The sequence below is a fragment of the Narcine bancroftii genome, chromosome 3 (assembly GCF_036971445.1).
Source record: "Narcine bancroftii isolate sNarBan1 chromosome 3, sNarBan1.hap1, whole genome shotgun sequence".
NCBI classification, from domain to species: Eukaryota; Metazoa; Chordata; class Chondrichthyes; order Torpediniformes; family Narcinidae; genus Narcine; species Narcine bancroftii.
In genome coordinates, this window is record NC_091471.1 from 230,874,348 (window position 1) to 230,888,018 (window position 13,671).

Sequence of the window (13,671 nt, forward strand, 5' to 3'; positions counted from 1 at the left end):
GTAAAAGTCCACGTCAGCTGCAGGCTCGTTTGTGGCTGACAAGTCCGATGCGGGACAGGCAGACACGGTTGCAGCGGCTGCAGGGGAAAATTGGTTGGTTGGGGTTGGGTGTTGGGTTTTTCCTCCTTTGCCTTTTGTCAGTGAGGTGGGCTCTGCGGTCTTCTTCAAAGGAGGTTGCTGCCCGCCAAACTGTGAGGCGCCAAGATGCACGGTTTGAGGCGATATCAGCCCACTGGCGGTGGTCAATGTGGCAGGCACCAAGAGATTTCTTTAGGCAGTCCTTGTACCTTTTCTTTGGTGCACCTCTGTCACGGTGGCCAGTGGAGAGCTCGCCATATAACACGATCTTGGGAAGGCGATGGTCCTCCATTCTGGAGACGTGACCCACCCAGCGCAGCTGGATCTTCAGCAGCGTGGACTCGATGCTTTCGACCTCTGCCATCTCGAGTACTTCAACATTAGGGATGAAAGCGCTCCAATGGATGTTGAGGATGGAGCGGAGACAACGCTGGTGGAAGCGTTCTAGGAGCCGTAGGTGATGCCGGTAGAGGACCCATGATTCGGAGCCGAACAGGAGTGTCTTATATATCATATATTTACACAGTGTGTTTAAAAAAGTATATATTATATAAGATTTGTCTGGTATTGCAAAAATAGCAAATGCAAACACACTGTAGATATATATACATATAGATGGAAATGTCCTCCTTTGCAATGGGCGCCCGGTCCGAGAATCGGAGCTTAAACATCCCGCGGGATCTTCGCCCAAGCTGGTGACACCAGTTAATCGGTAGCAGCCACGAGGGACTGCAGACTCTGGGGAAAAGGAGGCCTGGAGCAGGGCACCGGGGATGGGAAGATCATGCGTCCGGTGGAGAAGGAGGACCGGGGGAGACGACCCGCAGGGACGGTGACCACGGCAGCGGTCCAGTGAGCGAGCTCCACGGCTGAGGGACCAGTGCATTCGTAGGGCAGCTGGAGACTCGAGGCAAGGAACCAGCGGAGGCTGCTGGAGGCTGGGGTCAGGGGGACTCGCGCCAGGGCTGCAGACTGGTTTAAACTGGCCAGAGGGGTACCAGGTATCTGAACTGGGAGACGAGGAGGCGCCAAGATCCCTCATCGTGTCAGAGATTCGGATATGGAGCCCGTGTTGACAATGGTTTGGAATGGACTGTGTGGCTGCGGGGCCTGGAGGCGAATCCACAAACACTTGGGGGGGAGGGGGAGGGGGGGGAACACTCTTTTTTGCTTCTCTCTCTCCAACTGTAAGAGGCGCTTCAGGCAATTTCTGCTGATGGCGAATCTGTCTGCCTTAGAGCAGGCAAAAGAAATTTCATATAATACCACACTGTTTTATTAAATTACGATAACTTGAATCTGCAATCAAAAGTCCTCATCCTTTACCCCTCACACTGTGCACAACACCTCTCCCAACTCCCCATCCTGTCTATAATCCTGTTATAACCTCCCGCACTGTCCACAACACCTCTCCAACTCCCCATCCTGTCTATAATCCCGTTATAACCTCCCGCACTGTCCACAACACCTCTCCAACTCCCCATCCTGTCTATATCCCGTTATAACCTCCCGCACTGTCCACAACACCTCTCCCAACTCCCCATCCTGTCTATAATCCCGTTATAACCTCCCGCACGACCACAACACCTCTCCAACTCCCCATCCTGTCAATATCCCGTTATAACCTTCCGCACTGTCCACAACACCTCTCCAACTCCCCATCCTGTCTATAATCCCGTTATAACCTCCCGCACTGTCCACAACACCTCTCCAACTCCCCATCCTGTCTATAAACCTCCCACACTACACAACACATCACCCAACTCGCCATCCTGTGTGTATCCTTTTATAACCTCCCACACTGCACAACACCTCTCCCAACTCCCCATCCTGTCTGTATCCTGTTTTAACCTCCCACACGGCACAGCGTCTCCCAACTCCCCATCCTGTCTCTGTCCCGTGACAATCTCCCACACTTTCCACAACACCTCTCCCAACTTCCCATCCTGTCTTTATCCCATTATAACCTCCCACACTGTCCACAACACCTCTCCCAACTTCCCATCCTGTCTGCATCCCATTGGAACCATCCACACAATTCACCAAACTATTATTTCCCCCCCTCCTATGTTTGATGTATTTTTAAACCGATAAAGACCTGTCAGTTTTACGTACGGCAGTGGGACCCAATGGAGGGAAGATGTTGAATCAGAGAGGGGTGAGTGTGAGAGAATGTGGGGAAGGGTATGGGCTTGGGTGGTTCGTACAGAGGAAGTAGGCAGGTTGAGTCATTAATAAAGCCAATAGAATGCTGGGCTTCATTATTTGGGGGATTGAGTTCAGGAGTCGAGAGGTCACGTTACAACTCGACAAATCTCTGGTGAGCCCGCTCTTGGAGAATTGTGTTCCGTTCTGGTCACCTCATTTCAGGAAGGATATGGAAGCTACGGAGAGGGGGCAGAGGAGATTCACCAGGACATTACCTGGATTGGGAAACAAGTCTTTATGGGGCAAGGTTCGCAGATCTGGGACTTTTCTCTGGAGCGTAGAAGGATGAGAGGAGACTTGATAGAGGTCATGTGGGGAGACTTGAGAGGCATCGATAGGGTGGACAGTCAGCACCTGTTTCCCAGGGTGAGATCGGCAAACACCAGAGGACGTGTGTACAAAGTGGAGGGAGGGAAGTTTAGGGGAAACGTCAAGGGTAATTTTTTTACACAGAGAGTTGTGGGGGCCTGGAATGCCTTGTTGGGGAAGGTGATGGAGGCTGGAACATTGGGGGCATTTAGGAGACCCTTAGACACACAGATGGAAGAAAAATAGAGGGTTATGGGGAAGGGTGGGTTTACTACTAGGGATACTTGGTTTGGCACAACATCGAGGGCCAAAGGACCTAGATTGTGCTGTATTGTTCTGTATTCTAGGGATATTCCTCTTTGACCGGTTGCCCTCTCTCATTCATGCAGGCAGAGGAGAAAACAACCAAGTGGTCCAGTCCCGTTAATCCCCTGAGGCGATTGGCCCATTCCCTACAGCAGGTTCACCCCAATGTCCTTGCCAAGGTCCTGAGGAAAGGGATTCTGTACCAAAACACAGAGCTGGTGGCTGTCAACAAACCCTATGGGGTCCCGATGGAAGGTGGGTCACACTGTGTGTGTGATGCGACAGTGTGGATAGGGGCTTCACTCTGTGTCCCACCTCGGGAGTATGTAATGGGACGGGTGGAAAGGGAGCTTCTCTCTTTGTCCTACCCCGGGAGTGTGTGACGGAACGGGGGGGAGAGGAAGCTTCACTCTGTGTCCCACCCTGGGAGTGTGTGACCTGATAGGAGGAGAGGGGCTTCACTTGTGTCCCACCCCGGGTGTATGTGACGGGACGGGGGGAATGGGGGCTTCACGGTGTCCCACCCCGGGAGTGTATGATGGGATGGGGGAGAGGGAGTTTCACTCTGTGTCCCACCCTGGGAGTGTGTGACGGGACGGGTGTTTCTTATTGGGCTGGGTTGAGTGGCAGGGCCAGGGTTTTAACCAGTGCCTTTCCTCCCACCCCCCCCTCTCCACTTCAGCCAGTCTCCGGGGGGGATCCAGCATCCGGGATGTGCTACCAATTCTTGCCCAGATGTTGGATGGCAGGAACTCCGAACCACTCCACCTCTGCCAGTGGATGGACAAGGATATGAGTGGGACTCTGCTCCTCGCACGGAACCCAGAGACCGCACGTCACGTCCGCAGCCTCCTACAGGCTCAGCAGGTGGTCCGTACGTACTGGTGGGTGTGCATAGGCCCTGCAGGGGATGGAGGGGTGTGTGTAAGTGTGTGTTTGTCTGTGTGTCTTTGTGTGTATGTGTGGGTGAGTGTGTGTGTGAGAGAATGTGCAAGTTTGTGTGTGTTTGTGAGGCTAAATGGGTGTGCGCGTGTTTGTGAGTGAGAGTAAGTGGGTGGGTGTGTGTGTGTGAAAGTTTAAGTGTGTTTGAGTGTGTGTATGTGTGAGTGTGTGTGTAAGTGTGTGTGTGTATGTTTGGGAATCTGAGTTCATCTGTCACATCCCGCCTGGTCCAGTGGCAAGGATTCTTCTGCAAGCAGCTCTAGGGGTTGTCTCTAACCCTCATTCAGCTGGATGTATGCTGGCCTTCATTAGGGAGGGGGGGGGGAAGTGGGGAGAGTGGAGGCAGAGAGGGGAGCGGGCGATTTCTCTTCAGACAGGGTTGCTGTAGGTTCAGTCACCAAAGCAAATAAAGCAAGAAAAAGAGGGCAAATTGTCTTGTAGAGCGAGTCAAATTAAAAGATTTTGAAATCTGACCATTCGTCACTACCTTTGCTGTAGGCCCCGCATATAAAGCCTTTACCCAACCTCTATAAAACGGACCAAAATTAAATTTTTCCAACACTTTAAACAAAATCTTCCACTCAACACGGTCAAATGTTTTCTCACCATCTAAAGATACAACCATTGGCTGATTATTTTGTTGTTTTGCCACATTAATTAATGAAATCAATTTAACTATATTATCTGCCAAATATCTACCTTTAATGAAACCTACTTGATCAATATGCACCAATTTCCGCAGACGTTTAATGATGATATCGGTCTATATGATACTTTTAAAGGATTTATCTTTTTTTTGTTATGATTGTAATCAATGCTCTTGAGAAAGATTCTGGAAATACACCTGTTTCAGTTGCTTGTTTCAAAACGTCTTTATATAATGGAAATAATAAATCATTAAACTCTTTATAAAACTCTATCGTATATCCGTCCTCTCCAGGGGATTTCCCATTAGGCATCGATTGCAAAGCTTCTTTCAATTCTAATTCAGTAAATAAAATATCTAAATTCTTTACTTCAGCTTCATTCAATACTGGCAAATTTAAATTGGATAAAAATAAATCAATTTGATCCTTTTCTTGATCACCCTCTGACCTATATAAATTCTCATAAAATTTTAAAAATTTATCATTAATATCTTGTCATTTATGTAATTTCTCCATCCTAATAGCATTAATTGTCCTAGATACTTGCTCAGTTTGAAGCTGCCATGCCAAAACCTTATGTACTCTTTCTCCCAATTCATAATAACATTGCTTAGATCTCATAATCATTTTCTCATATTTATATGTTTGTAGATTATTATAACGCAACTTCAATTTAGATAATTGTATCTTATCATCCTCTGTACATTTATTTTGTAACTTTTTCTCCAAACTTTCAATTTCTTTATTTGCTTTGGTGATTGAACCTTTAGCTCAGGCGGTTCAGTAAGATTTTGCTATTAGGGGAATTAAAGTGAGGGAAAATGAATATAAAATTAGTTTATTTGCGGATGATGTTTTAATATATTTAACTAATCCAAAAGTTTCATAGTCATTACAGCACTTATTAAATAAGTATGGTAAATTATCTGGATATAAAGTTAATTGGGAAAAGAGTGAGATTTTACCAATAGCTGAAGAAGATTATATGAATTGTAGACAAATTACTAAATTTAGATGGTCTAATAAAATTAAGTATCTAGGAATAGTTGATTATCATGAATTATTTAACTTGAATTATGTACCTTTATTAAATAAAGTTAAAATTCATTTAGATAAAGTGAAAAGATTTGCCGCTGATGTTAATAGGAAGAGTGAATTGTATAAAGATGAATATTTATCCTCAAGTACAATATCTTTTCCAGTCTATTCCTTATAAGATACCAAAAAGTTTTTTTAAGGAAATAAATAAAGCTGTCAGGTTATTTTTATAGAAAGGTAAATTATCGAGGGTTTCTTTACAAAAATTGACTTGGCGCTATGAATTAGGTGGTTTGCAACTATCTTGTTTTTATAATTATTATGAGGCAGCACACAGTTAAAGTTTATTAACAGATTATTTGATATTGAACAATCTCCTAGATAGGTAAAGATAGAGATGGATCAAATTTTGGAAGATAATATTAAGTATTTTATTTATAAATGGAATCCTTTGTTACAAGAATTTGAATTACCCATTTTACAACATAAAATGAATATTTGGTATAATCGTAATTTAGTTATAGGGTCTAAAGGGATAATTTCGAAAAGGTCACCATTATATCAGAATAAATTAATTCCCTTTTCATTGAATAGTCCTTATTTAAAAAATTGTGAATTTAAAGGAATAGTTAATGTTATAGACTGTTTTGAAGCAGGTAAGTTTTGCTCGTTTAAAAGGTTACAAGAAAAATACGGTATTGCATCAAATTCTTTGCTTGTTTATTATCAACAGATTATTTTAAAGAAGAGTTAAGGTAAAGAAATAAATTTACCTAGTCAAACAAAATTTGAATTATTAATTGAAGATAAAAATGAAAAAGGTTTTATTTCGGATATGTATAGGTTGTTGCAGGAAAAATGGAAATGTGTATAAAGTTAAGGAGAAATGGGAAAAAGATTTAAATATTGTTTTGGCATGGGAGGAATGGTCACAAATGTGTGTTGATAGTGTTACAAAGTTAATTAATGTGAGGTATAGTATGGATAATTATAATTTTTTGCATCAATTATATTTAACCCCTGAGAAATTGAGGAGATATGGATTTAGGACAACAGATTTATGTTTTAGATGTAGAGAGCAGAAAGTTACTTTTGTACATTCAATTTGGTCGTGTAAGAAAATTAAATATTTTTGGGAGGAGATAATAATATTTTTGAGAGATTTGTTTGAAATGGATATTCGATTGGATCTGTGGCTATGTTTGTTGGGTTATGTTAATGTTCCATACTTGGCTTTTTTAAGATTAGGATTAGCAGTAGCAAGAAAATGTATAGCGGTTCCATGGAAGAATGATGTACAATTAAGTTTGCATAGATGGCATAATGAACTGCTCTCTTGTTTATATTTGGAAAAACTAACATATAATGTAAGAAATAATTATTCCTTTTTTATTGATATGTGAACTTTATATTTGAAATGTATGGTTATTGAAATTAAATAATTATGGTAAAGTGGCACATTTGATATATGTTTTGGGGAGGGGGGGGTTGGGGAGCTTTTTGGGTTTTTTATAAGGGGAGGGGACATAGTTATGGTTGTATGCATTTTTTTTGTGTAATTTGAAAATATTAAATAAAATTTTCAAAAAAAAAAGACAGGGTTGCTTTCAAGAGCCGGGAGGTAGTGTTGCAGCTCTACAAATGACCCAGGTGAAGGAGCAGATGGATGGGTCGGTGAGTTTGTGGATGACACGGAGGAGTTGTGGACGGAGCTGAAGGTTGTCATAGGTTACAAGAGGATATCGACAGTAGGCAGAGTTGGGCAGGAAAATGGCAGATGGATTCAATCCGGACAAGGGTGAGGTGATAGATTTTGGACAAACCAAGAGGCTGAGTCTGGGATTCATGGTCGGTTACTTCAGAGTGTGGATGAACAGAGGGACCTTTGGGTCCAGATCAATCCTTCAAGGTCACCGCGCAGGTTGATAGGATCATTAAGAAGGCCTGTGGGACACTGGGATTCAATAATCGGGGGATTTGGTTTAGGAGTCGAGAGGTCATGTTACAACTCTACAAATCTCTGGTGAGCCCACACTTGGAGAATTGAGTTCAGTTCTGGTCACCTCATTACAGGAAGGATGTGGAAGCTATGGAGAGGGGGCAGAGGAGATTCAGCAGGACATTGCGTGGATTGGGAAACAAGTCTTTATGAGGCAAGATTTGCAGAGCTGGGACTTTTCAATTTGCAGCGTAGAAGGATGAGAGGAGACTTGATAGAGGTCGACAAGATTTTGAGAGGCTTCGATAGGGTAGACAGCCAGCGCATGTTTCCTAGGGCAGAATCATCAAACACCAGAGGATGTGTGTACAAAGTGTATGGAGGAAAGTTTAGGGGAGACGTCAGGAGTAAGTTTTTTCACACAGAGAGTTGTGGGGGCCTGGAATGCCTTGTCGGGGATGGTCATGGAGGCTGGAACATTGGGGGCATTTAGGAGTCCCTTAGACACACATATGGAAGAAAAATAGAGGCTACGGGGTAGAGAGTGGTTAGATTTTGTTTTTGGTAGGAATATATGGGTCAGCACAACATAGAGGACAGAAGGGCCTGCTGGGCTGTAGTATTCTGTGTTCTAAATCAGGGTGGAGGATGAGGGGAAGGGGAGAGAGGTGGAGAGGAAGGTTGAGTTAGGGGTGTTGAAGTATTTAATTTCTGTACAATTGCCTTGACCAGTATCCTCTCTCCCCCTACCCATCTCCCACCCAAGGGTGCTGACTGTCGGGATGCCAACACCATCGGAAGGAGTCGTGGACATTCCTCTGATGGAGAGAGAGGCCAACAGACCCAGGAAACACTACAAGGTCAAGGAAGGGTGGGAGGGGAGTGAGGGTGGAGAGAGGGGGAAAAGAGAGAGGGTGGAAGGGGTGACAGAAAGAGGGAGGGGGGTGTCCCTAATCTTGGCTTGTTGGGTCTCTCCCTCCCTCTCTCTGTCACACACTCTCTCTCACTCACTCACTCACTCACTCTCTCTCTCACAGACACACTTTCTCACACTCTCTTCCCCCACCATCCCTCTCTCAGCCTTGTGCAAGGGAACAGAGGGGAGGTGGAGCAGACATGACTAACCCGTCTCTGGGGCGTTGGCAGTCAAGCTGTTTCTGGATCCGTTCCCTCTCCCGTTCAGTCTCCTTCATCTCAAGCGCTAGCAGGGTCCAGCTGCACCAACAGGTCCAGGGATACATCGCTGGCCAGCTTCCTCTCCCGGTCCCATCACACACTCCCGGGGTGGGACAGAGTGAAGCTCCCTCTCCTCATCCCGTCACACACTCCCTGAGTGGGACAGAGTGAAGCTGCCTCTCCCCTGTCCCGTCACACACTCCCAGGGTGGGATAGAGTGAAGCTCCCTCTTCCCTGTCCCGTCACACACTCCCAGGGTGGGATAGAGTGAAGCTCCCTCTCCCCCTTTTCCGTAACACACTCCTGAGGTGGGACACAGAGTGAAGCTCCCTCTCCTCTTCCCCCTCACAGATGTCCCTCGCTCCCTTGTACCGGGTGGGAGATGACGACGGGAATCTCATGAGACTCCGACGGAACCGGTCCTCCCACAGAGCAGTTACCCGCTACAGGGTCCTGGCATCCTCCGGGGTCGCCGCATTGGTGGAGGTTCAACCAATTACAGGTAGGCTTCGGATAGGGCAGCCAATGAGGCGAGCTGGGATCAGGTCTGAGAATTGGGACCACGGTCGACCAGGGCAGGGAGATGGGAAAGGGGTGGAGATCGGTGGAAGGGAGCAGCTTGTGGGAGTGAGAGGTGTGATCTAGATAGGGGCTGGTTGTCGGCATCACGACCAGAGGGAGGGGTGTCAGGGATGAGTGGGAAGTTCCTGAAGCTGAGTGGTGAGATAGGGAAGTGGGTGGTATTCAGGGGAGGGGAGGAGTGATCAGGACTGACCCCTTTTCTTCCCCCCACGGCCTTCTCCCCAGGGGTAAGGCACCAGATTCGGGTCCACATGGCCTGTGGACTGGCGTGTCCTCTTCTCGGAGACCACAAATACTCCTCCTGGAGTACCCTTGAGCCTCAGGTGAGGGATCAGTGGGAAGGGGACAGAGGGAGGATGGGGTGCGGAGAGGTGGGAGGATGGGGTGCGGAGAGGTGGGAGGATGGGGTGCGGAGAGGTTGTTGGAGGGGAAGGGAGGCGGGAGTGAGGAGGTGAGGGGATAGGCTGGAGGGGGAGGGAGGTAGATGGAGATGCGGGAGGGTTGAAATGGTGAGATGAGGGCAGACGGGAGAGGGTGGTGAGGGGAGAAGGAGGGAGGGGAGTGAGGGGAAGGAGGGTGAGGGATAGGATGAGGGGAGGGAGAGGAGAGGGATGGGATGAGGGGAGAGGGGTGTGATGGGCAGGAAGTGGGTAAAGGAGAGGAGGTAGGGGAGAGGAGAGGAGGGGACAGAGGGAGGGGAGTGGAGTTAGTGATGAGGGGTCTGTTTCCTCTCCGGTAACCCCTCTCTCCCCTCTCCCCACAGCGGCTGCCCAGACGCCTCCTCTCCCAGCTGGGCTTGAGCCAGGCTGAATCCCGACACCTCGCCCTCCACACCCACTGCCATTGCCTCCACCTCCCGCTCACCCCCAATCCCCTTGCACTCCGCTCTCGCCCCCCTCCCCACTTCCTGCTTGCCATGAGGAGGTTAAAGCTGCAACTCCCCCAGTCCCGCAACGACGATCCACTGGAGGGATCTTGAGGCCAACGCAAGGGACGGGAGGCAGTCCCAGGATCCTGTATGTTCTTCCCCATCTCCCTCTCACCCTCCTTTCCCCGTCTCTCCTCCCACCTCTCCTCAAACATCTCTTTTTCCTATCTCTCTCCCCACCCCATCTCTCCCTGTACCTCCCTCTCTCCCCCCAACTCTACCCCACTCTCGCCCTCTCCTCCCCTTCCTGCTCCCTCTCCAATTCCCCCACTCTTTAATCCTCATTCCCTCAGTCCCCTTGTCCTCTCCCTCTCCTCATTACCTCCCTCCCTTGTCCTCCCCTCCCCCCCCACCCCCCCCTCCCCCCTCCGTTCCCTTTCCTTCAACAATAAATCTGAGTTCATGCATGGTGTCTGGTGCAACTGTTGGTGGCTGTGTGGGGGAATGTCCAGATCAGTCTCTGAGAAGTGTTTGCCAGGTCTCTGGGGTGTCTTGTGGAACAGAGAGACCTTGGGGTACAGGGACCGACATGGTAAACGGTGTGGAGTTTGTAGGACAGGGAGACCTCAGGGTATGGGGACCGACACGGTGAACGGTGGGGAGTGTTGTAGAACAGAGAGACCTCGGGGTATGTGGACCAACACAGTGAACGGTGGGGAGAGATTGTAGAACAGGGAGACTTCAGGGTATGGGGACCAACACAGTGAATGGTGGGAAGTGTTGTAGAACAGAGAGACCTCGGGGTTCGGCGACTGACATGGTAAACGGTATGGATTTGTAGAACAGAGAGACCTCGGGGTATGGGGACCGACACAGAGAACGATGTGGACTTTGTAGAACAGAGAGACCTCGGGGTACAGGGACCGACACAGTGAACGGTGGGGAGTGTTGTAGAACAGAGAGACCTCAGGGGATAGGGACTGACATGGTGAATGGTGGGGAGTGTTGTAGAACAGTCTCGGGGTAAGGGGACCGACACAGTGAACAGTGGGGAGTGTTGTAGAACAGAGAGACCTCGGGGGACAGGAACTGACACGGTGAATGGTGGGGAATGTTGTAGAACAGGGAGAGGACCTCGGAGTGGGAGGAGCCATTCAATGGCTGAGTGACCTATACAGGCTGCGGGCAACTTGTGGTCGGAGACCTACTGGAGACTGGCTCATGGGAACTGTGTATCAGAGCCTGGATTTGAGAAGGTGCTGTTAAGAAGGGGCTCCCGACAGGGCCCAGGACGCTGAAGGGTTCCTGATGGTGTTGGAGGTTTGGATCTGGAGTTGGATGGCCGATGGATCGTACTGGAGCCTGTGGCTGCAGAGGCTGTGGGAGCGGCTGGAGGTGAATCCATGGACATTCAGTGATCTCTCATGGGACTTTTTTTTTTGCTTCCCTTTCTATCTTCCTTTCAGGGATGCCGAGCTACACTTACAGTGTCTCTTCATCTGCCTCGCAGCAGGTGTAAGGCAATTCGTGTAATATTACATGTTCGGTGCTATTACATGACAATAAAGGAATCTTGGTCACTATGCAGAGCGACTTCGGGGTGCCTGTGCATTAACTGTGGAAAGGTGGAAAAGCAATGGCTCATTGCCAGAGGGAGGGGGATTTAACAATGAGGGGGTCACACTGCCATTGTTCCGGGGACTTGTGAGGCCAGATCTAGAGTTCTGGGTGTCCCTGACTGGTCTCCCTCAAGGGAAGATCAGCCGGCTTTGGAGATGGGGTTCACCAGGTTGATTTTGGAAATTCTTTACATAGTCACTGCTCTTTATATCCCACACTGGGATCACCATCCACAGGTCCCAATCTCCATATCCCCACACCAGGAGCACCATTCACAGTTCACAATCTCTATCCCACACTGGGATCACCATTCACAGTTCCCTGTCTCCGTATCCCACTCCGGGAACACCGCGCACAGTTCCTGGTCTCTGTTGCCCCACCCCAGGAGCACCGTGTACAGTTCCCGGTCTCCGTATCCCACTCCGGGAACAGCGTGCACAGTTCCTGGTCTCTATCCCCACACCAGGAGCACCATTCACAGTTCCCCATCTCCGTATCCCACAGCGGGATCGTCATTCACAGTTCCCGATCTCTGTATCCCACACCAGGAACACCGTGCATAGTTCCCCATCTCCATATCCTACACTCAGAGCAGGGTTCCTGGTTCACCATGAAAAACGTGTATGTGGGCTGGGGAGATGTCGATAGGTCACCCCTCCCCAGATCCATGAGGTGCTCCCTCAGCACAGCTCTGCAGATAGGATTAAGGAACAGGACTTCCTGGTATGTTTCCTCTCTCCCGAGGTGCTCTCTCTCCCAGACTCCCTCCCCCTCCTGCTTTGCCTCCCCTTTCTCCTCACACCCTCCCTCCCTTATTGGCCCCTCCACACAGGTGCTCCCTCCCTCCTCGATGAACTCTCCTTCCTCGACCCCCACCTCCATCTTCGCTGCCCCATCCCTCCCTGCCCCCTTTCCTCGCCACCAAAGCACTCCCTCCTTATCGTCCCTCTGTTCTCGCCTCCCCTCCCTCTCCCACCTGAAACTCTCCCTCACACCACCCCTCTCATTCATGGGACGGAGATTCCTCGAGAAGGTTGTTGAGGTGGAAGGGGAGTTGAGGAGGGTGGGATGACAGCTCCACTGGGCATGAGAGCCATGCTATGCGAGAAGGCCAGGAGTTCAATTTGGTTGTCAGAGGCTTTTCAAGTGGCACGCCATGAAGAGCCACAGGAGCTCGACCCCACCACCACCCTTGGGCTATCCGTTGTGGGATGCATGCGGAGACCAGGGGGTGGGGGAACAGGAGGGTGGGAGGGAGGCAGGAGCAGGAGAGAAGGAGAATTTAGAGGTGGGAGAGAAGATTTGGAGGAGAGGGGTGATGAGGTAGGGAAGAGGGGAGGTCTGGAGGAGGGAGGGGTGCTGAGGTAGGAGGAGGAGGGAGTGGGGCAAGAGGGAGATTGGTTTGGGTGTGAGGAAGGAGAGTGGGGCAGGAGTGAGGGGAGCATGAGGGAAGAAGGAGAGCAGGAGGGTGGGACGAATGGCAGAGGAGCAGGAGGGAGTAGAGGGGTGCAGGGGAGAATAAAGGGATTGAGGAGGAAGGCATGATGAGAGGAGAAGTGCAGGAGGTTGGTGGAGAGAAAGGGAGAGAGACACATCTCCAATCCAGGACATGCAGCTGATGACCAATCCTGGTTTATTAAGGCTCTCATTCCCCTCCCCCTTTACCTCTCTCATTCAGTACCCACCCACACACCTCCCCAACCCCCACTCACCCCCTCCCACAGATCCCACCCTGCCTCCAAACCAGATGAGCAGATTTGAATCACATCCAGAGCCCAGGGGGAACATTCTGTCAAGAGTGAGCTTAACTCAGAGGAGACTCCCTGCCTTGAATTTATTTATTCCCACTCCCCATCAATACCTCTCTCCCAGACTCCCTCCCCCTCCTGCTTTGCCTCCCCTCTCTCCTCACACCCTCCCTCCCTCACTTGCCCCCTCAAAACAATGGGGAGCAGCAA

At 49.2% G+C, this 13,671-nt stretch overlaps 1 protein-coding gene across 1 annotated transcript; it reads left to right on the forward strand.

Annotated features, from left to right (window-relative positions):
* Window positions 1–1,285: 1,285 nt before the first annotated feature.
* On the forward strand, window positions 1,286–10,565 carry LOC138758225 (pseudouridylate synthase RPUSD4, mitochondrial-like). Its single transcript, XM_069926855.1, has 7 exons — window positions 1,286–2,236; window positions 2,985–3,156; window positions 3,584–3,785; window positions 8,234–8,327; window positions 8,995–9,145; window positions 9,451–9,548; window positions 9,989–10,565. Exons 1-7 carry the CDS (start codon window positions 2,219–2,221, stop codon window positions 10,202–10,204), a joined length of 951 nt encoding a protein of 316 aa, XP_069782956.1. The 5' UTR covers window positions 1,286–2,218; the 3' UTR covers window positions 10,205–10,565.
* The last annotated feature ends 3,106 nt before the right edge of the window (window positions 10,566–13,671 follow it).

Excerpts from the sequence above, each read along its gene's own strand:
- LOC138758225 (XM_069926855.1), top strand. Across the intron at positions 3,157-3,583 it reads CTATGGGGTCCCGATGGAAG|CCAGTCTCCGGGGGGGATCC; the intron begins GTGGGTCACACT and ends TCTCCACTTCAG. Across the intron at positions 9,146-9,450 it reads GGAGGTTCAACCAATTACAG|GGGTAAGGCACCAGATTCGG; the intron begins GTAGGCTTCGGA and ends CCTTCTCCCCAG.